Genomic DNA, 25708 nt, shown 5'->3' with positions numbered 1-25708 from the left:
CTACACCGCACCGGTATATTCGGGCGTTTGTTATCACCAGGTACGATCGATCATGTCCGGCGAAGAAAAATACGGTAAGGGTCTGTATCGGATGCGGCGCGACCCAGCGCGGCGCGGCGCAGCGCGGCGCGGCGCAGCGCGGCGCGGCGCGGCGCGACGAGGCGGCGTAACGCGCGAATCTGCCGCAATTGATTACGGAAGGTGTCGGGAATACAATGGGTAAACAACGATATGCCGTTGAATTTCAATTTCGTGAGTCGATCAATGTTTACGGGCGTCTCACCGTTTCGGTATCGCGAGTTTGCGCGATGTTTGCACGTGACGAATGTGCTCTTGGTATAATGCGTAAATAAATCGATTTCAATCATAAACAGCGGTTGAATCGCACGAAGGAAACTTTCGGCAAACAGTTGTTTCATTATCATCGCAAATTAATACAAACACGTGTCGATATGCGTATTATTACCGGAGCGATTCCAGGCGTGCCCCAATCCCTGCCTGGTGTAATTTCAATTTATCAGCAAACGAGTTATGTATGTCGGTCGCAGATTCTGTGGATTTTGCGATAAATTTGTAGATACTTTCTCTAAACGGTGAACACGATGTGGGTAGCAGCGCGATTATGCGTAACAAACAACTTGTGCGACAACTTCATTGAAACTTTATTATTCAATATTCTTTTTAATTGCACGCCACTCCAAAGATAGTTTTTGCTTTCCGTGTCAATATGGATGAAGATGGGGAGCAGATCACTTTCATATGTTCATTTAAAAAGGATTTTTTTAGAGATAAGTATTGAAGTAGTTAAGATGCAATTTTTTTGTAGATTATGATATTTTTTATTATCGAAGAATATCCAGTGAATAACGTATAGATGATGTTAAATTGGCTACTATATTATCCCTTCTGCGGAAGATTAAGAGTCATTGATTAATCTGAAACATAAAAATAGAAAATTTTTAAATTTATGAATAGTTTATTTATGTGTATCGACTGAACTACAATATTACTATCAATATTAAAAATTGAAAACTGACAAAATTTTTTTCAAAATTACTTTAATCTTATTTAATTTTATTTTAACCATTTAAAAATTGTCAATTTTTGTCAGTTTTAATTATTGAGTCGATACACACAAACTCATATAAATTAAGAAAATTTTTCGTTTTTATTTTCGGTTCTCTCTCAATTACTTTTGCAGAGAGAATCAATACATTCCCGATTTAACGTCATCTGGATAGTCTGCGGCAATAAAAAAAAAAATATCAATAAAAATCAATAAATATTTTTACAGAAATTGCAACTTGATTGCTTTGATTTAACTTAATTTAACTTTTAAAAAAAAATTCTTAAAAGCTTTTCTAAAACAAATTCTTAAAAGCAGGCTTTTTTGTACCCAACAAAATAAAACACTGCCTTAAAATTTAAACGATGCGATTATATTAAAACTACCCTTTTGAACGCAAATTTGCGTGTCTGTAATTGCGACAGTTCTCCTTTATTAAACTATAGCATTTCTCATCTAAACACGACAAGTGGACCATCGTAAAGTGTATATAACTACGTTGCACGGTTAATAACAAGTTTCGTCGTCGAAACGGAGGAGATACGGAACACCGACGTCCTATCGCGTCGCATTGTAAACTACGAACGTACTCGCGAACTCTGTCGCGGCACCTTCTCAAAGACAGTAGACGCTAACGAATGGCATGGAGACGAGCGTGAAGCTTAATCCGAGAGATCCCCTTTGTATTACCATACCGCTGAGTAATGGTAATAAAGATGCAAGGGGGAGAGAAGGGGGGAGGGAGGGGAGGTAGCTGCGCTTAGCGTTTCTTCACCCTCGCCAAGAACGGTGCGGAATCGTTTTCCTTGCGCGAAAAAACCGCGAGGCAAAATTCGTCGGCAATCAGGCGTAATTGCGCGCGGAAATGCAAAACATAATCACCGGCGGAATCCTATTTTTCCGACTCCCCCCGGAAAGCGTAAGGGCAGAAGGGTCGCGACCGGAGGAGGAATGGGGCTGCTGGTCCCCGCGAGATTCGTAATTACGCCGCGTAATTAGCAGATAACAGATAGGCAGGCGACTATCCTCGTTTTTCTTTCGCCACACGTCGGGAAAACGTGCCGCCGTCATTGGGTGCAAAGCGCATGCCGCTCCTTTAAATCTTCCGGCGCAACGAAAAAAAGGGCTTTTGCTAAGTGAATTTTAAAGCGACCCGCAGAAGCCGAAGTTAGCGGTGGAAATTTCAGGCTGTGATAACGACCACATAACGACCTCTTTAAACGATGAAACTTTGATAATAACATTCGCGAGAATCATAGAAGAGAGGGAATGTTCGCAGCTACATGTTTACAAGTTAAATTAATTAAAATAATAGGATCTAATATATATAAATAACGATTTTATTTTGCGATTTTTTAAATATATGTATAATGGACAACTCATGTACGCAAGTATATCCGTTACAGAGAGAATCTCTGTAAAAGCTATATATTTCCTTTCGACCGAACACCAGAACCCTTTTTTTGAAACAAACAAGCTCTTTTCATCTACCCGTTTCACTGGTAAATCGTTCGCAAACTTTTTCCGCGGTTCATACGAAACCTCCGATACGTTAATTCACGTGAATCCGCTGATGATTACCGACGCCTGTCCGTGTCCCGCGTGAAAATCCGATTAGATCCGGATTTATAAAATCGATGGTGACCAGCGCGCGACGGTGGGATCCATTCGCGACGGATACGAGCCGTGTACGGGCGAGGGACAGTGTGCAGCCGGTGGTGGGCAGTTTGGAGGGAGCGTGTTTGAACTCGGTCGAAGGGTTGATAGCGTGTGGACGGAGGGAGAGAGAGGGAGAAGGAGAGGGAGAGAGCGAGACGGGACGTGCGGCTTGCAATTACCATTCATTACTTTGTTGGGGCCAATTGACATAACTGATTGGTATTCGGCACCCCGTGCCACCCTCAAAGGACCTTGCCGACCGTCACGAAGGGGGCTAATGTAGTTACGTTACGTCTGCGCCGCGAGCTACGTACATTTCCGATCGCATCGTCCGCACTCGCTCGCGGCATCGCACGCGCAGAGTTAAATCACGAGTAGAGCACTCTTTCGAGGATTAATACGGTTTCGAGCGTAGCGAACATCGCGAAATCGTAGCACGAGGAGCTGATCCCACCGGAGAGATATGTGCTTTCGCTCTCTCTCCTTTCCAATTTGTTTTATTTCTCTGTCTCGTTCCTTTTCCTCTTGTTGTCTTTCAGCAAGCGTAGCCGATTCCTAAACGCTAATTTAATTTAGCTTTTGAGTCTCGGCTTTCTCGAAACCTACCAACTTTGTACCAGGTTTCGAATAAAATTTAATTAAGTGGGTAAAATTTAATTCGAATGGAAGACGCGCGGCAGCAGTACAAACGCTCGGATAATTTTAAATCTGATAAATTGTATACTTTCATGATCGAGAAATTGATGATACTCTATCCTTTTATCGCTCGCATGCTAGCACACATAAATAATATTTTATGTTACCACAAATATAAGATCAAACTCTTTTTTTTCTCTCTTGCAGGATTCTTGCGCGGCAGGATGGTGTTGCGACGTAGATATTCTGCGTAACGCGTACCGACAACCTTCGAAAGGCGCGCAAAGCAGGTAAATAACAATGAGTCTATCAGTATAACTTTGTAATAATTGTTAGGAAAGTAATATTTGCACCTCAATTACTATGCACAAAGTGCAACTTGTACATAATGAAATACGCTCTAACCGGTATACTCTCTTAGACAAGTTGTATTAAATCGCTATAACTCGCCGTTAATCAATCCTTCAAACAATATTGAAGTGGTTCGTCAAGCTTATAAATAAATTAAAATATTATAAAATGAGAATAGGAACCCAACTTAACAATAAAGTGCTACTCGTACTTTGAGTAAAAAAGTTTACTCACAAAATTAACAATTTTATTTATACTTTCTTTATAGGTTGCAAAGTATTAGAATCACTGAACAAACACTTTTAACGTAGACAAAATTTTATTAAATTAGTTGTGAAAATTTAACGAAAACTGCAACAAATTAGTACTTTTGGGTGAAAATTCACCCACAATAGTGCTCCAGGATTAAAGCGATTTGCGCCGGCGAATTTTTGCAAATGCAAGCCCCAATCGAGCGTTCCCTTTTATGATATATTTTTTTGTATCTCTCGAAGCTCTTGTTCCACAAATCTACCCGACTATCGCAACTTAAATCGAAGTCTTTTTCCTTGACCAAGCACTATTTCTACACGAAGAAGGTACACGGGGAATGGAAAGTCAACTGATAAATAGTTCCTAATGTTTCTCCGCTTCGCGTTTCTCCCTGTTCGTCTTCGTGGTACGAGACGCCGAGTACACTTACGTCTGCAAGAATTTCGGGCTCGCTTAGCTCCGGTCTCAAGAGAAATTCTAACTTACCGTTAAAAGAAGCGAAGCGAAAAATTCTGCTTCATTGCGAACGGATGACATTTCCCTTCGCGGGAGGGAACCGCTCTCGGCGGCATTCTCGCGTTCCTTATCGCGGCAATGTGGAACTATCATTTCCCCGGAAAAGCCCTCTTAGAATGATCACCAAATGAAAGAACGGATATTTAAAGGAGTTGCTGGAATTGCGTTCCAAGCGCCACACCGGGCTCAAAACTTTCCGAGTGAGCGCGTAAAATTTTATATAAAATTTTAATTAAACGGTCCATGAAATCATTATCACGCTGAACAATCTCTCAACACACCCTATCTTTACCGTAATTACGTACAAGTTTTTCAAATTATAACAAAATGACAATGAAGGCTTGGTGAGCTTCAAAATCAAACAAGAACTGAATTAGAGCAAAAAATATACAATAGAAGTTTTTTTTATTGTATATGTTTCTCCACCAAAAATTCCATTTAATTCAAAAATTTACTTTCACTAAAGAAATCATATTGACAGTTTATTTCGTGTGTGTCGCACAATTCGAAATAACAATTTTTTGCAATCGGAAAAATTCTATCGAGCTTTGTCATTAAAATGACATAAATATCTAAAAGACTTTAGGATACTATAACTTCTTAGAAGGGTATTCAATCGTCGTTTAAATATCTTTTAATGTTATTTTCTTTACTATACGGTACCGTCAATTCCACTGAAACGGCGCGTGTAAAATTCTTTCGATATTTTATCGAATATAAGAAGTGGAAATTTCACTTTAGACGTTATCTCATGATAACGCGTTCTCAAGAACGTATAGTGGAAAGAAATATATTTCGAAGTAAAGCACACATTCAGCACTGTGTAACGTTATTTATTGCTGCGCGTCAGATGTTTTCAAAGTCGACAGTGCAGCACCTTTGAGTGAAACGGACATGTGAATCTTAAAAATATTCATGTTGAAAGAAAAGCCGTTACGCCGGCGCCGTATCGCGACATCGATAAAACGCAAGGCAGCGTCGACCAACGATTTGTTATAATTGTAATTCAATTGCACGTCCTCTTTCCCCGTGCTTTCAACATTATTCAAAACAATTGTGATTCGATTTTGTCGAGAGGTCTAGATTAGCGCTATTCTGTATCTCACATAAACACTCCAGACAAATCAAGGCTTTGTCACGAGACGCAATACAACATCGTGAATGGCACAGTATTGCACGTCAATGACAACGTTTACACGACCCACTTTACGCCAGCTTAGTGTAGTGTACCAGCTTAGTGTATCCCGAGTGTTAAATGTGGTATAGACCGTGATTTTACGCCGCGGTCACTACACTCGTGTAATTACTTGTCCGTACAGAAGGACGGACGTAAAAAGCCACAGCACGCAGAAAACGTGAAAATCTCTCGAATTTAAAAATCAAATCCGAAAACGAATGCTCGTCTAAGGAAAAAAAAATCTAAAATAAATTCTGAAGAAAAGATGGAGTCGATATTAATAATTTATATATAGTCTGAATCGTTGATAAGAAAAACGCACTTTATACCGCGAGTACTTCGATATCATTATAGGATAACAAAATAACAGATAAGCTTGAAAGATATCTCAAACGATGTCTGGAAAAGTGCCTAAGGGATTATGGCATCCTACATATACGTCTTCTAGATACGTGTATCGTCTAAATGCTTTCACACGATAGGGTTTCACGAAAATTGCAATTTCAAGTTGTGCAAAAAAAAAAAAACAAATAAATTGTCGTTTCAATTTCTCTCTTTTTTTTATCCAATTAATTCGATGCTGGGATGGTTTCCCTTCGCGCTACACCTGAATACAAATCGACCACCGTCCGATGACTCTTATTGCAAAACGGCAAAACGATAGAAATGTGCGCTTCAAAAGAGTATTCGATACGCACTGCATTGCACGTATCCATTGCACGTGTCTCCCTTTTCCGCATTTATTTCCGTTCATGTCGTCGAATACACGCGTGCCGATGTTCAATGAACGTGGTAAAAGCACGAGATATTTATAAATCGAAATGGAAAAAGCCATTGCGTTATCATACGTCAAAAATTCAGTCAATAATGCGCGAGTAACATCGCCGGGAACAATGAAAATAAAGTTTAATTGACGCTACACAATAAATCCATGTGCGCCGCCGTGTACTTTCATACGAAAGAACATTTCTACCGAATTGCATTATTAATAAATATGTCACGTTCAGAATCCGAAGCGGGAAAACGTTCTGGGCGACGGTCGGGACGTTTTGGAAATTTGCGCGTATTATTCCGCGATATACGCGAAACGCGGCTAACGATGAGTGACGTGGGTCTGCAAAGTTTCAAAAGCGTTCTGAATTTTGAATTTCTTTGGAAAGAAACGGCATTTGTATGTCTCTTAGTCAGATCGATATCCTCGCGCTCCTTCCCCATTTTTCCGTACCCAATTAATAATTTAATTGCATTTGCACGCGGGACGGAAGAACCGTTAGCCACTACAGCGGATTTGACACATTATTATTTCACGGAAAAGCTAATTAATATGTCGACGAGGTAGGCAAAACAAAGCCTCATTTTCGCGACCGATCAATGATTCGGGACAATGTAATTATCAGCTCCATTTACACCATTGACAGTGATGATTCATTATCGGGTAAAAGGTGAGCGGCGAGCGTACCATATGCGCAGCTATTTTTATGGAACCATTATGAAAAGCTTGCCTAATTCAGTCTGATGTCATTAACGTCTGCGATTCGGCGATAAATTATTCAGGATAATTGGATTCAGGGCGTGCATAAAATCCACTTAGTATATGGCGCCCATTCAGTAAGGGTAGTCGCGGCACATGCACATAAAAAGGGAGTGAGAGAGAGAGAGAGAGAGGGGGGCGGGCTAATACTCGGACAGAGATTATTTTATGCTAGGCTCTATAGCGTTATAAATCGACGCTATATCACGAACGGTCATGGATAGCGCGGTATTTAATAGTAACCCATACAGTGCGCATTGCACAAAATAGTACTATTCGGAAATTACTAATCCTCTTGCGAGCTCGCAACTGTAATCCTAAAAGCGGCGTAACATATCGTACAAGTAAATGGGTTTCCTCGTTGCACTTACTTACAACATCTCGTTGCATGTTGCATCAAACATTCGAAAATGCTATATATCGCTTCAATGTTATCATCGCTAAGATTTATTTTGATAAAATTTCTTGTTAGAACTGGTAACACGTTTTATCTCAATAAATTTGTTATCAGCTCTGATAACAAATTCTAAATAAATCTGGCAACAAGTTCCGTCTAATCAAGCCAATATCTATGCTAATTTTAACACATTTCTTTAGACAGAATTTGTTACTAACCCTGTTATTAATACGTATTTCTATTTACATATCTCGTTCTCAGTTTTGTTATCCAGAACATTTTAATAATTGCTTTGTCCGTTGCACGTCAGTTACTCTTGAAGAGGGCCTTACAAAGGTCCGTTTGCAAATACGGCGATCTTTAACATTGCAAATTGCATTCGTGCGTCTTATTGCATTATTAAACGAAACGCGGAACAATTTCTACGAAACGAAGGCGCGCCTATGTATACACCGACTCAGCAGCAGTTGATTCGTGCTGCAGTACGCACGGCGTACAAACAAACATTTTTCATTTAGAATACTTTTTAAATATCAAAGGGCGCGCATATTATGGAAGGCAAGAAAAAGAACGCAATTCTCCGCGAACTGTCCGTATTGTGGACTGATATCTGCTTGGACGTTATTCATCATCTGCAGGAAGCTAAAAATAATAGTGAAGAAAGACAAAAGGGAGGCGAAGGGAGAACACGACGAGAATGTGAGAAAGGGCATGTATGGAAAGATAAGAGCGAGAATATGCAAATTAATTAAGAGTTTGCGAAGTGTCGTAGCAAGGGAACAAGTGACGGCTCAGTTCAACAGACTTCATAGCGAGTATTCATTCGCGGTTGTACGAACACGAAAGAAGAAAACGAAGAAAGATAGCGCAACTGAAGATGCAAACTCCGTCGATTCGCCATGCCCTGACGTTTGCCGGCATGGCACATGTACGTTATACATGCACAATATACAAACGAAACCGCCGCGCCGCCCCGCGCACCCCCGTAGAGCGAGAGTGGTGCATCTCTTCTGGCTGTCTCGGGGACGAGAGAACGGCGGAGAGAGGACTCCGAGACAGAAGAGGTTGAAGAATGTGCACTCAGCGTGATTGGTGCCGCGCGCCGGTGCATAGTGCCGGCTGTCGGCATGAAAACTCGAGAATTTTCCCAACTACTCATGTGCACATAGCGCGAGGACGTGCGTGCGAGTCTGCCTCTCACCGCGTGGCGTCTTAGCTACCTTAGCTGATCGAAACTATCGGCTTTCCTGTCGTAAATCTATTTTCTTCCCCGCATCTTGCTCTTCTATTTCCGTTTTGGCCTGTGTAGAGAAAAATATGTAAGTTTCGATAGTCTGCGTCCCGGACACGTGAGTACGCAGACTTTTGTTAGGCGAACGATTTTATATGTGTCCGAAAAGAGATGAATTTCTACAACGTTGACAACGTTAATCAATTATCTTTATCTACATGAAACCCTCTCAAAAGTATTAATAGAATAAATACGTAAACAGAAAGATTTTTAATTCTTGCGATGCGCTTTCCACGCCACCAAATTTTCAATCCTTTTTACAGCATTCAATATTGTATTTTGTTAAGCCGCTTTAAATGATATCATAAATCAGACAGATGTCCAAATTCTGCTTGTCTTGTTATATTTGCCGAATAACAAAGCGAATTTGTATTGGGATTTTACAGAGAGATTTTCCACTAATAAAATATTATTCGGCATGTTGCTACTGGTTTATTCGCGCAGATATAAACAACAAACAACACGCGCAAGTTGTAATGTAAATCGGGCTGAATAAAGTACCGTCATCATTTGTCAAAGGCTAATATTTATCAAAAGATCACTTTCGCGTTGCTATTACAGCCACCACAAAATCAAATATTATCACGAAACATATCGTACAGCTGTACATGCGGCCATTTTGTATTTCTATAAATGATGAATAAGAGAATACAATATAATTGATATTATTACTATATTTAGTGAATATTATGCAATATAATATTTAAATATATGTGGATAAACAGATATAATTAGAATTCCTTACAATTTTATACGCGTATTTGATATCTATTCTACCGTTTATTTCACAAAAGTTATTGCACAACTATAATAAATAATAAAAATTATATGATTTTTATTAATTATAAAATATTAAAAATTAGGTAAATTTCTATTTTTATACTATAAGAAATATTTTTCCATAAAATTCCAATAAAAATTATATAACTTTTATTAATTAAAAAAAATTAAAGTTTCAATTAACTCACATAATATCCTAATAAATGTAAGACTTTATTTAAAACAAATAAAAATCTGAAAGTGAAATAAATATTATATGTGAAATAAATATTATATTGACTATAAAAGAGAATTAATTCTTAAATAATTTACTACTGATTTAATTTATTAAAAAATTAATTAAAAATTTCATCTTTTATTTTAGCATCTTATATATTACTACCTAAAAGAATCGAAAATTCCCTTTAAATATTATTTCATGAAAATATTTTATAGACATGCAATCGAGCATATTTATTATCAATAATTAATCGCTAATGATCAACTGGTAACACGATAACGTTGGCAAATTTACTACGAGCCCTATTAAAAGCAAACTTCTTCCTTGTATCTGCATTCACAATAACGCATAAAATAAACTTTCAAAACTACTTCATAAGTGATATATGTATGTTGCATACATATCTAACACTTCGTGTTACCGAACAGTTATTCGTGATCCTAACATAGGCAGGAGTTTACTAAACCAAATCTGCTCTAGTGAGCACAACGGAGACCGAGGGGCAATAGTGATCCGAGTCGTATCGACGCGCAAATCCTGCCAGCATCTCGGAATGCACACTGAACGCATAGACTATGAACTGCTCTGGAATATTCATCCAGGTCCTAGTATCTACGGCGTGTCAGTAAAGTTAACCATAAGCGCCACGACGGATGCATCGTGTCGTCGTACCACTCCTAGGATTTCCTCGGTGACCAACACGGTCCGCAGGGATCCGCGCTCGACAACGGGCTTCCTTTTCAAACGGGACAAAGATTTGAATACACTAATGGGACACGGTCACGGCCTTTTACGCCGCTAAATTCAGAATCCTGTAATTGCTGTTCACCGGAAGCTCAGGTTTCATTGCTAATAGAAAAGTCGGTGCTGGTGCTTTTATCGTACAAAGCGTTCTTGCTAAATCCCTCGATTTTAAATGATATATGTAAATGCATTAAAATCAAAATCACAACAAAAATATAATGCCGATAAAAGGTGATAGTTTTTACTATTAGATTTTTTATTTATGTATTAAATAAAAAATGTACTTTGGAAATATAAATGTATTATAGAATTAGTTGATGAAATTTAAAATATGCGTGATCAACTTCATAAAGATAAATAACGTGCATTATTCTATATAAAATTTTGGAACTAGAAATTAGAAATGAATTATTTTTCGACAAATTAAATAAGAAATTATAATAATAGAGATTACATTGAACATATTTATCCTAATTAATTAGCACTCTTTATTTATGTGACGATGTTACAAAATAAAAAATATCTGACACAATTACAAATTAAAAAATGGTGCATTTACAGATATCGTTTCAAATCTATTTAGACACACGATTTTGTCCAGGTCTAGGTTTATCTTTACTCATGTGATATCTGTCAGGTCCAGTGATACAACTGATAGGATCCTTGGTCTCCGCAAACGTAAAGTTCCTATCGAACATGCCGATCTCGTCACCGTTGTAAATCACGCTCACGCCAGGTAAAACCGTCACCAGCATCGAAAGCTGATCGGTTCGTTTCTCGCCAAATCTGAAAGCCGCGCGACGATTGTCATGCTCGTCCAGCATCCAATTCGCAATGTATGGTGAATCGTTAGGTATATTGTTTATTCAGCGATCGATGAGACGTTTGAAGTCGACCGCGCTCGACTTGTTCAAGCTAAGAATAAACGTAAAATTGTACGACACGTTCAAGCCTGACAATAGCACAACGCATGTTGGCCCCAAAATCATTTTCGTATTAATCGCCTTTGAGCGATTGTCCAATAACTCTTTTTTCGACTTGAGAACTTTTAAGTCTCGGAAAAATTTCTCGCGTAAACATGATCCAAAGCTTCATAATCATCGTCTTGTACTCTTGGCCCGTTTTTCCGAGACTCGTCTAGAAAACACGCGTCCTCAAACAAATGAGTAATAGTATCAATGCGAAAACTCCACATCCCGATCGAGCCAGATATTCAGCACATTTTGTATTTCGTGTTGTAATGCTACGGTAGTCGATGTCTGTGTGGGCAACGTTGTATTGATGCAGATAGTATTGCTTCCGTGCCCGAGCTCCATTTCCAGTCAGAGCCTTGGACGACACTCAATCAGTTGTTCAGTGGTTTCCTAGTGCCGCTCGCTATTTGCACGTCAGGTCAGATGTAGTGCTCGTCGTAGGACTTGATCCGCTGGACACTTTCTTTTAACCGTTCGTGTTCGTGAGAACTGTGGTTCGCCACGAAATCGAAGATTACTTTCAGCTCGAGGGACTTTGCCTTCGCCACAAGTTTATGAAAGTCAGCTAAAGTACCGTAATCCTCGTTGACATCGATATAATTAGTGATGTTATAGCCGAAGTTAAACTGCGAATTGGTATACATCGTTGACATAGCGTATAGGCGCCAATGTCTCTCTCTCTTTCTCTCTCTCTCCGCGTTTTATACTCCAATCTGCTCCTAATGTCATTTAAATCTCCAAAACTATTTTCATCACTGTCCTTGAAACTTCTCGGGTAGATTGGACATGCCAGACTCTTCTTATACTGATTCTTACCTATTCTTTTGGAATACGGAAATTGTTAAAACAACTGATGCTGAAAAAACACATAGCTTCCACTGTCGTTTCTGATGCGCTTTTATACTGTATACTATACGATAAACTTTTTCAAAATTTATAGCAACAGATATATATTGTCATTTTTATTTGATAAGGTCATAGTTGCAAATGATCGCATCCAAAAATTGCTGATAACGATAACTTGCGTACATTCTTTGTGACGTCAAAATAATCTGAGGTTAGATTATTTCTCTCGTATATCATTTTTTATAATATGAAGAAAACTATAATCCTATTAAAAATATTTGTTTCAACCAAAAAGTTGATTGCAATTATAACGTTTAACTGTATGTTATATAACAAATAAAAAGTATCCAATACAGAATTATGATTTGGAAAATGGTTTTGAGCTTATTTCACAGAAATGCAAAACAGAAATGTTTCATATAAATGAAATAATTTGTACAAATATGTAATACAACAAAGTTATTCATTTTAATACTACACATAGAAAAGAATAATTAAAATTGCGCTTTGATACGCCGTAGGAGAATAATCATTTTCATTTAATTCCGTCATGACAACATGATTAAAAAAAAAAATTCACTTTAATAAGAAAAATTGGAAGTTATAAAATAAAATTAATATGGAAGTGACGACAGAGGAAAATTAATTATTAAGATAACGAGAGGCAACTGAACTAAGAAGCCAATAAATGTTGTATTTTAGCATAAATTTATACTATCTTATAGGAGCAATGAAAAAATTACTCTTAATCCGATTGAAATAAAATTTAATCTGTCAAACAAAAATGTACATTTTGTAGATACATGAATAAGCATTAATTTATTCAAACAAATCTGATGTAACGAACACAACAGAAGCCGCAGCGGGCAGAGTGACAGAAGTCATATCGACGCTCGTTCCTGGAAGCAGTTTGGAGTTTAGGCTAGGTGCATAGATAATCAATTGCTCTCGAATATTCAGCCAGAGCTTAGCGTTGAGCTTAGCGTTGACTGTGACCGGCTTGTCATCTTCGAAATTCACCATGAGCACTACGACAGATTTTCCGTGTCGCCGTACCACCCCTAGAACATTATCGACGGGAAAACATTCAGCACAATACACCGCAGTCTTCAAGGAGCCCTGTTCTATGACAGGCTTCTTCTTTAGTCTACTCAAAAGCTTGAATATTTTATAATGAGAGATTAAATCATCTTTTTGCTTTGCCAAATTTAGACTCTCGTAATTCTCGTTCACTTTAAGCCAAAGCTTGTCCTTCTCGGCTTCAGAGAAGCCGGCATTAGGGCTGCTGTCCCATTGATAAGGCGTTCTTTCCGGATCTCGCGATTTCTCCTCAAATCTGAAAACGCGATCAAGATCAATCTTGAATACATTTAGAGACATTTATATTAAATTATAATATTATATACATTAAATTATTATACTAAATAACATAATAACTTTTACAAAACATAGATTTACTATCACTTATTAATAAAGTCTAAAAAGTAGCATGATTAATTGAGCATATAATTATAATATTTGATTTAATTTTTTTTTACTGTCAAAATATAGTATGAGAAAAAATATTTATATTTATATACGAGTATATTGAAAAATCATCGCCAATTTTTTAATATTTTTTTATGTATTTAGTTAATTAAATTAGATAAATTAATTATTAGCAAATGAAATCATATAAGTCTCGTAATAATAATCTAAATATGTTTATGCAAACTGATAGATAATTCTTGTGATAGTATTTTTTATATAATTAATAAACACTTTTATGCTATTACATTTCAGATAAATATTATTAAGTGTAAGAATTACAAATAAAAATATATATTTATAAATTTTATTTAAATTCTATTATATATTACGGAATTATACGATTTTATTCAGATTCTAGTTTGTATTTCCTATTCAACTCTACCTATCTGGTCCAGCTCTGCGTCCAGCAGGATCTTTGGTTTCTTCCCATGTGAACTTTGTATCAAGCATACCGATCTCATCACCGTTGTAAATCACACTCACACCAGGTAAAACAATCGCCAGCATGGAAAGTTGATCGGCTCGTTGTTCGCCGAATCTGGAAGCCGCGCGATGATTGTCGTGATTGCCCACTACCCAATTCGCAACATATTCTGGACCGTCAGGTATATTCTTCATCCAGCGATCAATAGAGTTCTTGAAATCGTTTGCTTTGGACTTATTGTTTAGATCTGCTATAAACATGAAGTTGAACGGCACCGTTGAGCCCGACTTATAGTACTTTATAGTAAGATCGAAGTCCGCATAGGCTTCGGTCAGGATCATCTTAGTATTAGCGGTCGTCGGATTTTCATCCATCAAACGTCTCCAGCTCTGGAGAACGTCGTAAGTCTCAGGAAGATTTTTCGTATAAATGTGGTCCAGGATATCGTAGTCATCCTCTGGTAAATCAGATCTGTTACTTGACGGCTCGTCCAAAAATCGGGAATCTTCGTACATATGGTTGATAGCGTCAATACGAAAGCCCTCCACGCCCCGGTCCATCCAGAAAGTCAACACATTTTTCATTTCTTCTTGTAGCGCATTGCTATGATAGTTGAGGTCTGGTTGTTTAGGATCGAACTGATGCAGATAAAACTGTTTTCGCACCTCGCTATAGTTCCAAGCGGAACCTCCAAAAACGCTCATCCAGTTGTTTGGTGGTACTGGTGTGCCGTCTTTTTTTACTTCTTTCGGATCACGCCAGACATAGTATTCGTCGTAGGGCTTTAGCCCTTTGACGCTGTTTTTGAACCATTGATGCTCGTCAGAGGTATGATTCGGCACGAAATCAAGGATTACTTTCAGTCCAAGTTTCTTTGCTTTCGCCACGAGAGCGTCAAAGTCATCTAAGGTACCGTAGTCGTCATCAATATCGGTATAATTAGAAACGTCGTATCCGAAATCAGCCTGCGGGCTGCTAAAGATCGGTGACATCCATAGCGCATCGGCGCCAATGTCCTTTACGTGATCCAACTTGCTCGTGATACCTCGCAAATCGCCAATGCCATTCTTATCGCTGTCCTTGAAGCTTCTTGGATAGATCTGATACACCAGACTGTTCTTATACCAATCTTTACCATCTACCTGGACCGAGTTTGAGCCGGTCAGAGCGATCAACGCCGCAATGAGGATGCACGAGCGAAACATTGTGATTGTTTGACTTTGATCACTTACTCCAATTGCTTTTATATCAAGCGCAAACTTTTAAAAAATTTTTAAGTATGGTGTTATATTATCAATTGATAAGACCGTGATTACGTCTTGCCGCATCTAGGAATCATACTATCAATTGATAACGATACCTTGCATTTTTCTCAATAACATACATGTCAACTGATATCAAATATTTTCATGCACAATCGTCGTGATTGTGCTACTACTTTTATCTCAATTGTGCAATTGTACGCAATTACTGCATATTTAATGAAAAATTATTCCGTACTCATGAAATTATTCATTCGTCTTCACAATATATAGAAGACTTACGAAGTGGATACAAATATTTGCTGAAATAATCGTTGCTTAAATTTGGCTGCGAGCAATCGATTTCATAAATAAAACATTTCGCGGCACGTTTTGCGGTGTATCGCTGATTATGTTATTTCGCATTACAAATTTTGAGATAATAATGATTTCACCACGAGGATCCCCAGCGGCGGCGGAGCCTCTAGGCGTCTTGCAGCTGGGCGCGTATCGACGTGCGCCACGAGAATCGATTTAGCCGCGCCACACTTTAGAAATTCGTAGAATTGCACGACCCGCGTGCTATTACAACTCGCTCTTACAAAGACAGGAAGAGATTTGCGGTTTTTCCCGCGAAAAGCTCACGACCTCGCGTACGGCCGCGCGCGCGTAACGTCGTCTTGCAGCCGGCCTCGATAAGACTTTTCGATCCGCGGCCACTTGAAAAATGGCAAACATTCAGACCCGCACCATCTCGCGTGCGCGAGGCGTTTATGCGTGTTGGCCTCGTAACTGCTATCGCGACCTACGCCTAATTATACAGGTAGTTCGCCACCCGCGCGTTTCTTACTTTCTTTTACATCGTCGCGAGGGTCAATTTAATCTCTGCGCGAGCGTCGAGCTTTCCGTCAGGAATAAATTTGCTATTACCGCGAAATAACGTTGCATTCCGTTTTCTCTCTCTCTCTCTCTCTCTCTCTCTCTCTCTCTACCATTTTTTATCGCTCTATACGTGGGTCGAGTATTCGGTATGAAAATTTTGCTTCCACCTCTAAAATTCAATGGCAATACTCTTTGAAATAAACTTCCTCTTATAATATGATAAAGTGCCATCGTTCAACATTCTTCGGGAAGTTACGCTATAAAGAAAGCGATGAAAGTCTCGATACAATAGGGAAGAGAACAATTCCCTCGAAAAAAAAAAAAAAAAGATAGTAAATCGAGGTTGCGAAGTAATTTATCGTACATCGAATGCGAAAACGATATTATTATCTATGACGGGCTTACAATACCTTATTGCTTTTTCGTATTTTTATTTGACATTTGACAGATAGTGAATAAATCAAAACGAAGAGCAACACGTGGTGTAAAGTATAAATCAATGAAAAGATTGACTTCCTTTACGTGAGAGTCTGACACACTATCACGCAATCTGAAATTCTGAAATAATTTTTACTCAAGTTGTATAATAATTCCGGCTATAAATATATCACCTAACATTTTACAGGTCTCTTTGCAAAATCGACTGATAAATAGAAAAAGTCTTAATAAAAACAGCCTTTTCATCCTTATTCCCTTTGCTGCTACTCTCTCGACAGTGTCGGATACTTTGAAACACTCATCCCAAGGAGGACGGCTCTTTACAATTCTTTGATACTTTCTATCGCATAGCGTTCACGTTTGACGTAAAACGCGCGTGTTGGATCTCTCAATGAAAAAAGAAGCGAACGTACCTTTTCCACGTAACATAAACACAATTTCATTGATGGAGGAAAAAATGAAAAAATCATCACTGCACAAGATTAATAAGACAGTTAATGGAGAGTTGAATATCTTCTTATCCATCCAACAAGTTTTTATGCATCAAATCAATTGATTCTGTCGACGAATAAATGAAAAAACGAATAAATGAAAATAGAAGCTTTTCCACATAAATAATAATTTGCAAAATTCGAGCGGTAGAGATGCAATTTTATACGATTGATTGATTTAAACAGAAGAAAATATATAATCGGGAAGGGGATAATTCTAAATAAGTTGAAATAATAAAATAACTTTTTTTATAAGGTTCGTCTTATTTAAAAAAAAAACTGAAAATTAGTCGAGAATACTTGACTAATTTTTTCGTGCATTTAAAGAAAAGAATATATGTTAGAAATAATACATTCTAATTTAATTCGCAAAATATAACTTTATATACGACACACAATAACCAACATTTTCAACAATATTTTACAACTAAATAAAAAATTATCAAATTATTTTTCGTCTCACATAAATTCATCCATTTAAAAAATTAGTTGATTGAATTAGTCTCGATAGTAAACAAATCGTACAAAATAAAAAAAGTTAAATCAAATATCACTCCTTTTCCTCGAAAATGTATTCTTTTTCTACTTTGACTTATTTTGAGCTATCCTCTTTCCAGTTGTATCACGTATTTCGATTCACTCTGTATTCATCTTTAGAAATTGCGTTACATTTCAATCATACGTAATCGGATAATTTGGCTAGATCAAAATGTTGAATCAAAGAGTGGTAGAAATCGCGCGAGTTGCGCGAGAGGGGAAGAAGTAATAAAGTGACAACGTGTAAATTGGCCGCGGATTAAAAGCATAGACTCTAAAGAACATAACTGGCAAAAATGTTGCAGTTTGCGGAATAATTTACGATTACGAATGCAGCGAGGTGGCCAGAAAATATTACCGTCAGCAAGAATTCTCATACGGTTACCGCGGACGTGAAGTTTTGTCTCCTGGTGTTATTTATATGGGTAATTTTCTTCATGGCTTACGGCCAACTTAATTCATTCATTATCCGGGCGGACGATAAAGACAATTTCGCTGAGATGATACATCATTCTTATTAGTAGCGCTATTTCCATTGTTGACTTTCGTTGGCTCTCAAGTTTATCAAAATTTCTAGTTTGTCTCACGATATTATTTATCAACCTTTCCACCAGCATATTAGCATGCCCCGGGGAAATGTGTTGAAAATACATAAGCACTTCATCTTCATTCGATTAATCTTATCGTGCCGGTAAAATGTACTTAATAATTTTCAATTAACGTGACAACGAAAAACGTAGAGTACGGTGTTTCACTAATGTGTTGTTATAATCTTGTTTACTAACGAGATTTATATAATTTTATCTTCTTTTTAAGCTTAAAATATATTTTAAATTTACAAATATATGTAATATATTACATACATTTGATAAATGCAGAGAAAATATTCATTTCTATTCCATACTCCAAAATCGAACCGTTTCTTCACTTCATGAAGAAACAAACAATGATTAGAATGAAGTAAACGGCAGAAAATTACGGCACGCGTCAGATACGAGGTGATGAAAGGAAATCAAAACACGATCGTTTCCCGATCTCAAAAACGATACTCGTTCACGATCGCATATCGCATCCTCCCGTGACCAGAACCAATTTCTGCCGCATCCGGACTTTCATCATCTAATTAAAGGGAGCGCGCGTTACACGAGTTTTATTTGCAACGTAGTTTTCAACTGGCGCGACGAGACAGTATTAAGTCAATTCTCGGCGTGAGGAAGCTTTTCACGATGTGCGATCGTTTCGAAGGACCGACGACGTGGGCGACGTAGGCGGGCACTGGTTTGACCGATGCAATGAGGCCACCTTATGTCAGCCACCCTCGGCGCGATGGGGTAGTCAAACAAGCCCCTCTCACAGTTTACAGCCGTAATTAACTTCCCAGGTTATTAGCCCTCGTTCGTGGCGGCAGCGTGCTACTCTCTCTCTCTCTCTCTCTCTCTCTCTCTCTCTCTCTCTCTCTCTCTCTCTCTCTCTCTCTCTCTCTCTCTCTCTCTCTCTCTCTCTCCCTCTCCCCCCCTCCCCTTTCCAGTAGTCAGCCTCGACAGCCTTTCTCGCAACTCGCTGAATCCAACGGGCTTCGTCCGACTATGTCGGCAAGTTTATCACGACAAACTTCTGCGAAGAAATGTTTTTAGGAGTTGCTGCAAGTCCGAGATGCGGGGTGGGAAACCATCGTATAATCATTCGGCGTCGCATGCCGTAGAAAAAAGGGGGAAGGGAAAACTACACCGCGGATAACGGATGACTCTCGAAACTTCCTGGATTAGTCGAGATACGTACAATCGCTCGAAGAGTGGCGTGCCTGTAATTAATAGATTTTCCGCGTAATTAAAATTGACATATACGTGTTGTCAAATTTTCAAATTTTGTTTCAAGTTTCCTTGATCTTTTGTCTGATAGACGTGGTATCTTGTTTCCGTTGCGGCGAGAACGAACAGCATCTGTTGCATTTGCAGGCAATCGTCGACAGGTAGCACATTCTTCTGAAATTCATGACATTCCTTCCATTTGCACAGCGCGAACTTTCGTATCTAGATTTCACCGAAGAATACTCTGTCGCCTAACTTTGGATAAGCTTGAACTGAAAGTACGCGGACATTTTAGTATAATTTAAGGGAGTTCCTTCGCGTTACTTTCCACATCACTTGCTTAAAAAAAAAGAAAAAGTTTGAGAATAACTTGGTTATTTTCGTTATTGATTGATGCTTATTTTGTTGCATCTCGTAAAATATACAAATTTGTTTGAAATTTCGGCAGAGTACGGTATTCATCGATGTAATAAGTATTATGACCGCATTACTTAATTAAACAAATTCGCGCTCTTTGAGTGATAACGAGAACGCGTAGAGCAACAAAGGTAACATCGTTACCCTGTATGAGTTGCGAATTGTAATTTTATATTAATTAATCATTGGATAAAACAATATTTCGAAAATTGCGAAATACATTTTTCCATAGCACGCAATCGCATGTATTATTATCATTTATTTTCAAAGTTGCGGCAATGCAATTATAAAAAATTGTCATATACCGAAATTTATTAATATGCTTTTGCAATCACATGAACAGCGTTTAATGTAAACAATTCGTAAATTCAATCTGTTTGTGACAACAATATTTGAAGATTTTATCCATTTATATTCGCGCACAGTTATATGCACGACACAATGTATTATTTATTTTATTCGATTATTTATTTGAAAATTGCTACTATTTTTGTATTCGTCCAGATATGAAAAGACATAATATATGCCTTTGTTAAATTTTTTTAATTATTCTTTGTGGAACTCGAAGCAGAAAGAGAGGGAGAGACAGACACTCAAAAAATTATAAATTTAATTTCGTAATGTAATGCGTATTGATATTACGACAGAGATAACATCAAGCGCAAAGGGTTAAAACAGCTACAAAGAGCTGAAAAGAGATATTTCTGATTACCGTGTCCGTTATAAAGCTAAACTTTGCAAGCAGCTCTCTGGCTACAATTCTGTGCATACATACGTAGCTCTTTAAAACTTGTCGCGCAGCGCCGGACGATATCTCGCAGAGTAGAAGCATATCCGCGGACGTAATTCAAAGCCGCGGATCAAGTTCGCGAGATCTTTCATTCGTTTGTGCCTCTTCTTCTTTTTCCTTAATAATTATGCGCCTCGCCGACGAACGGCCGGTCGTCGTCTCTTTCCGGCCGTGAAACCCAGGACGCCTCTCCCCCTCCTCCTCGGTCCTCGATGTCGCCAACTCCTTTCGGAAACTTTGCCGAGTCCCGATGTAAACGACTCTAAGGCCCTGTCTCGGCACCTCATTACACGACCAGCGCACGCGGCCTTCCCGTAGTCTCGTAAAGGGAAAAGCTGGAAACTTTCGCGAGAAAGAGGCAAAAGGGTAGACGGTATTAGGCCGCGGAAGGCTTTTGAGTCTCCTCGTCGTGTAGAAGCACCAACAAAACGGGCGGAAAATGATTTTGCGAAACTAAGTAGTCCGTTAAACAGACATCAAATTGTAATTTAAACAATAACTCTTACTCTGCGCGTGAGCAGAATTAGGCTCGCATCAATAGGAAATTAACTTTAAACTCTGTTTAACTTGCTTTTTATCTTTGTCTAGTTCTAAGAAGAAAAACGAACGCAAAGGTTGCACTTTGAGTCGAGGAAAAAATTCTGCTTTCAGAAATTACGGTAACTCGGTATAAGTGGATAAGCGGAACAAATACTGCAGAAGTAGTCATAAAGTTGCGCGCGTGCGCGCGCGCACACACACACACACACACACACACACAATTATCAGGTTATCTTTTTTTGGAATTTTCAAATGGATTTTTTTAACTTGCGTTAAATTGACATTTTTACATCTATTTTTTTTATCTGCACACGAAACGCCATCCGCTTTATTAAACTACAGACATTAATAAAATCCAGATTCTAAAATAAATTTATACGCAACTACTTCGTTATTTACTTGATCGTGAATGGCTGAGTACTCATGACTGCAGAATTTTGATCAAAGTCAGGAATTGGATTCTGCCAATCGATCAAATAATCCGATTAATTAATAAAAGGAATTTCGTGAAAAACGCAAGCGCTCTGCGAGATCCGGTGTAAGTTATCGATCCGCGCCGAGCGCGATACTTTGACCCTCATCAGCGGTACGCGCTTTAGCTCGTCGCGTGCCTTATGCTTCCGGTGATTACGACGGGGTAACGACAGCGCATTTTGTGCAAGGAAGGGGAGAGAGCCATTTCGCGGCAGGATTTCTTGCGTTCGATAAGGACGAATAGAAATAACCGATAACATCCGTATATACGTGCAACCCCGGAATACAAAATCGCGACGCGCGGAGTGAATGGCCGCGGTATTTATATCCCCGGGAGCAGAGGAAAGCGCGCCTTTCATCCGTCTGATCCGACGCGACGATCGCGCGAAGCAGTCGCAAGCCCGCGGGATAAGATCGGGGCTTCTCCTACGAGCTCTCCATGAATCGAGTCACCGTCGAGGGACGCCGCGCCGCGCCGCGCCGCGCCGCATCGCACCGTCGTCGAAGAATCGCTCTCTAAGCCCGATTTCTCTTTTGTGTCGCCGCGTTCGGTCGGCCCGGAAGAGGAACGACGCAACGCCGGAAGGAAGGAAGGAACGTAAGGGTGAGGACGCGCTGATATTTATGAGCCGCCGGCGAAAAATGTTTCACGGATCCCGGGGGACCGGCGGCGGTGGCCCATTCACACCGACGACGGCGTCGCGTCGCGTCGCGTCGCGTGGTTCCCGCCACGCCGGGATCGCGTTATCCTTTCGCGTTGCGATGGAAAAAAAATGCGCCGTCGGCGATCGTTCCTACCTACTCGCGCACAAAAAGGAAAGAGCCAAATGTTATTACATCAATCCGAGTGTTTCATTATGCGACGGATGCGCGTTCACCGTGAAGATCGGCGAGAATACGCATAAACTGCTCTTAACGGGAGTTATCCCCTGCGATATTCCGTGCGATATGCAGCTGCGTCAACGATAAAATACAGGTCAAACGCGCGCGGAAAGCAAAAGGGGAAATATTTCTTTTACATTACCATTGGTTTTTTAAAGCGACGTGCGGCAGTAAAGACAACTCTGTATCGATGCAATTGAAATTTTACCGTTTTCATAAAGCTTCCGTCGTGTCTACAACGCGTGTCTTTATCGTCGTGGGTACTCGAGACGTCGCGGATCTTATTGGCCACCGCGATCAATATTACAACCTAAATTTGTATCGATCTCCTCCTCTCTTTACTATTCGTATTTAATTGACAAGGAAAGGTTTCCAACTTAGAAATTAAAACAAAATTATAAAATTGGCAATACGTACAGGATATACTGATGTGTAATAAACTATTTTCTTTGCTACCCGAATTTATCCGGAAAAAATAAAATCAATCCCTGAAAATTGGCCAATTTTTCGTTTTGTTTTGTTATTATTATATTTTAATAAATTTTCTAATCGATAAACCGAATAAAGAAAATAAATGTTCTCTATGAAATTTTGTTCCGCTTCCTTTTGTTGATGAATAATGAAACAAAAATGAAAAATGGGCCAACATAATGTCAGGATAAATTCAGGCAGCAAAAAAAAATAATTTATTACACCCCACGATATTTTCCATTACAAAAGTTTCGTAATAATTTGAATTTTCGACTTGGGTAAAGTTCTCTTGTAAACGCGTGTCCCGTGCTCGCCGCGTTCACCGATAAGCTGCGTTTAGTGAATCTAAACCGCGCAGTGGATAACTGTTTTATTAAAGAAACAGGCGTGTCCGGTTCGCGTGGGCTCTTTAATTATCCAAGATGCATAATGTTAAAATACCGCGGTCGGAGCGTATCCATGAATGGTATCTGTTACAGAGATAATCACGTCTCGCGTCGTGTGGATTTTCGCCTCGAACTCCGTGCGCCCGAGGCCCTCGCAGCGTGTCCCACAAGCGTGAGCAATTAAAATAATTAGGAGGAATAATCTCGCGCGAGTGAAATAGCGTGCCGCGCTCGAACTTGAGTACGCGCGGAACGAAGGAACGGGCGAGCGCGGGCGAGCTTGGACGACCATAATTAAAACGCACGGCAGTGGTAATACACACCGCCACTCTAATCTCGCGCCCCCATGCTTACTCTGTGCACGCACTTTTAGAACGCGAGAGCTCGCATGAATGACGGCTCTCGGCATAGAGCGTCATTAATCTCCTCTTCGTTTAACCGACCGAGTTTTTTCTTGACAGCGCGTGATTTTTAATTAAAAAATTAATGCCTAAATAAGTGTTTGGTGATGTTACCGCGCGACGTGACAAAATCGAGAACATCTCGCAAGCCTTGCAAACTGATAATTTTATAACTAATTAAAAAATCTTAAAGGCTCATAGCTAGATCTTAGAGCTGATATTTTTTGTGTATATACATTTTCAATTCACCAAGCGGCTCACTGATAAATTGTTTGGTCTTGAAACACAGCTCTAAATTGAATGAAAATAGTACAATAATATTACAATATTAAATAAAAAATCAATTTAATAATAATGATGCTAACAAGCATCCAATATGGCAGTCATATGACATTATAAAAATTTTTAGATTAAAAATTTTTTAAACATTTCAACGTTACCGCAAGCTTGTAGTAACATTACAGAAATCTTTTGTAACTTTCATACAATATTACAATATTTCAATGTAAAGTTTATGCAATGTTTCTTTAATCTTCCAATGCTAGATAAATAAATTTTTAACTCAAGTAAAAAGTTAATAAATTAAAGTTCATGTATTTAAAAAATAACTAGTTAAAGTTCAAAATTAAATCATTTAAAATTAACAAGGTTAAGTTAAAAGTTATTAATTTTATTATTTAACTTTTCATTTTTTAATTACCCAATTCTGCAAATGAGTTACGAGAATTTGTAATGCGATGCAAGACCTCCCTAAAAGTCGTTGCGGTAGTCTCACGCAGCGAGAGAGACTCCGCTTATCCAAGGCGCGCGTGCACGTCGATTAAAGCCCCGTCACTCGGGTCGTTGACCGCACGTGGTGTCGTCAGACAGGCGCACGTGCTCGCTGTCTGGGCCGGCTCCCCCCACTCTCCTCGACCGTCTGGGCCGCGTCCCCACTCTCCTCGACCGACGCGGCGCGCGGCGTAGCGGTCAACGACCCGAGTGGCGGGGCTTTAATCGGCGTGCACGCGCGCGTTGGGAAAGCGGAGTCTCTCTCATTCCGTGAGACTACCATAGCGACTTTTAGAGAGATTTTCTTGCATCGCACTGCATTACAAACTTTCATTAGACGGATAGATATTATAAAACGTTGGATATAAAAAAGAAAAGAAATAAAATAATGAAAAATGAAAGGAGAAGGAAGAAAGAAATTTTTAAATATGGAAAAAATATGAAAATGAAGAGAAGAAAGGAAAAAGAAAAGGGGAAAAGTTTAAAATGAAAAAAATCCATATTTCAATATTAATCATTAATATAATATTTGTTACAAAAAGTGAAGGTTAAAATCATAACCCAGCATTGAAAGATTAAGATTATTGTATGGAAAGATTATTGTATGGAAGTTACAAAAGATTTCTGCAATGTTACTACAAACTTGCGATAACGTTGAAATGTCCATAATTTGAAACCTAAAATCTTAATTGTCCGGTTACAGAATATTGGAAGTTTTATTTTATGCTACAAATCAAATTTCCAATGAAAAAGCATCTAAAGTTTATACTTAAAAAAATCATAAT

At 38.8% G+C, this 25708-nt stretch overlaps 2 protein-coding genes and 1 pseudogene across 2 annotated transcripts in view; 1 reads left to right on the top strand and 2 right to left on the bottom strand.

Moving 5' to 3' along the window:
* LOC105193842 (protein artichoke) overlaps window positions 1–25708 on the top strand; it is a 92539-nt gene that overhangs the window by 30018 nt on the left and 36813 nt on the right. Inside the window, exon 2 of the mRNA XM_011158467.3 lies at window positions 3569–3651. The gene's annotated coding sequence lies outside the window, so the exon portion shown is untranslated. The remainder of the gene's footprint in view (window positions 1–3568; window positions 3652–25708) is intronic.
* LOC113003863 lies at window positions 11175–12432 on the bottom strand (annotated as a pseudogene).
* LOC105193841 (alpha-glucosidase) lies at window positions 13190–15724 on the bottom strand. The gene is made up of 2 exons (XM_011158466.3): window positions 14353–15724; window positions 13190–13776 (listed from the first exon to the last, which is right to left on the bottom strand). Exons 1-2 carry the CDS (start codon window positions 15597–15599, stop codon window positions 13260–13262), a joined length of 1764 nt encoding a protein of 587 aa, XP_011156768.2. The 5' UTR covers window positions 15600–15724; the 3' UTR covers window positions 13190–13259.

The sequence above is a fragment of the Solenopsis invicta genome, chromosome 16, assembly GCF_016802725.1.
Source record: "Solenopsis invicta isolate M01_SB chromosome 16, UNIL_Sinv_3.0, whole genome shotgun sequence".
NCBI classification, from domain to species: domain Eukaryota; kingdom Metazoa; phylum Arthropoda; class Insecta; order Hymenoptera; family Formicidae; genus Solenopsis; species Solenopsis invicta.
This window is presented reverse-complemented; position numbering and strand designations above follow the sequence as displayed.

Coding starts and splice junctions, on each gene's coding strand:
- LOC105193841 (XM_011158466.3), bottom strand. CDS start 15,599: ATGTTTCGCTCGTGCATCCTCATTGCGGCGTTGATCGCTCTGACCGGC. Junction 13,777..14,352: donor CGCAGAGCTGGACCAGATAG/GTAGAGTTGAAT, acceptor TCGCGTTTTCAG/ATTTGAGGAGAAATCGCGAG.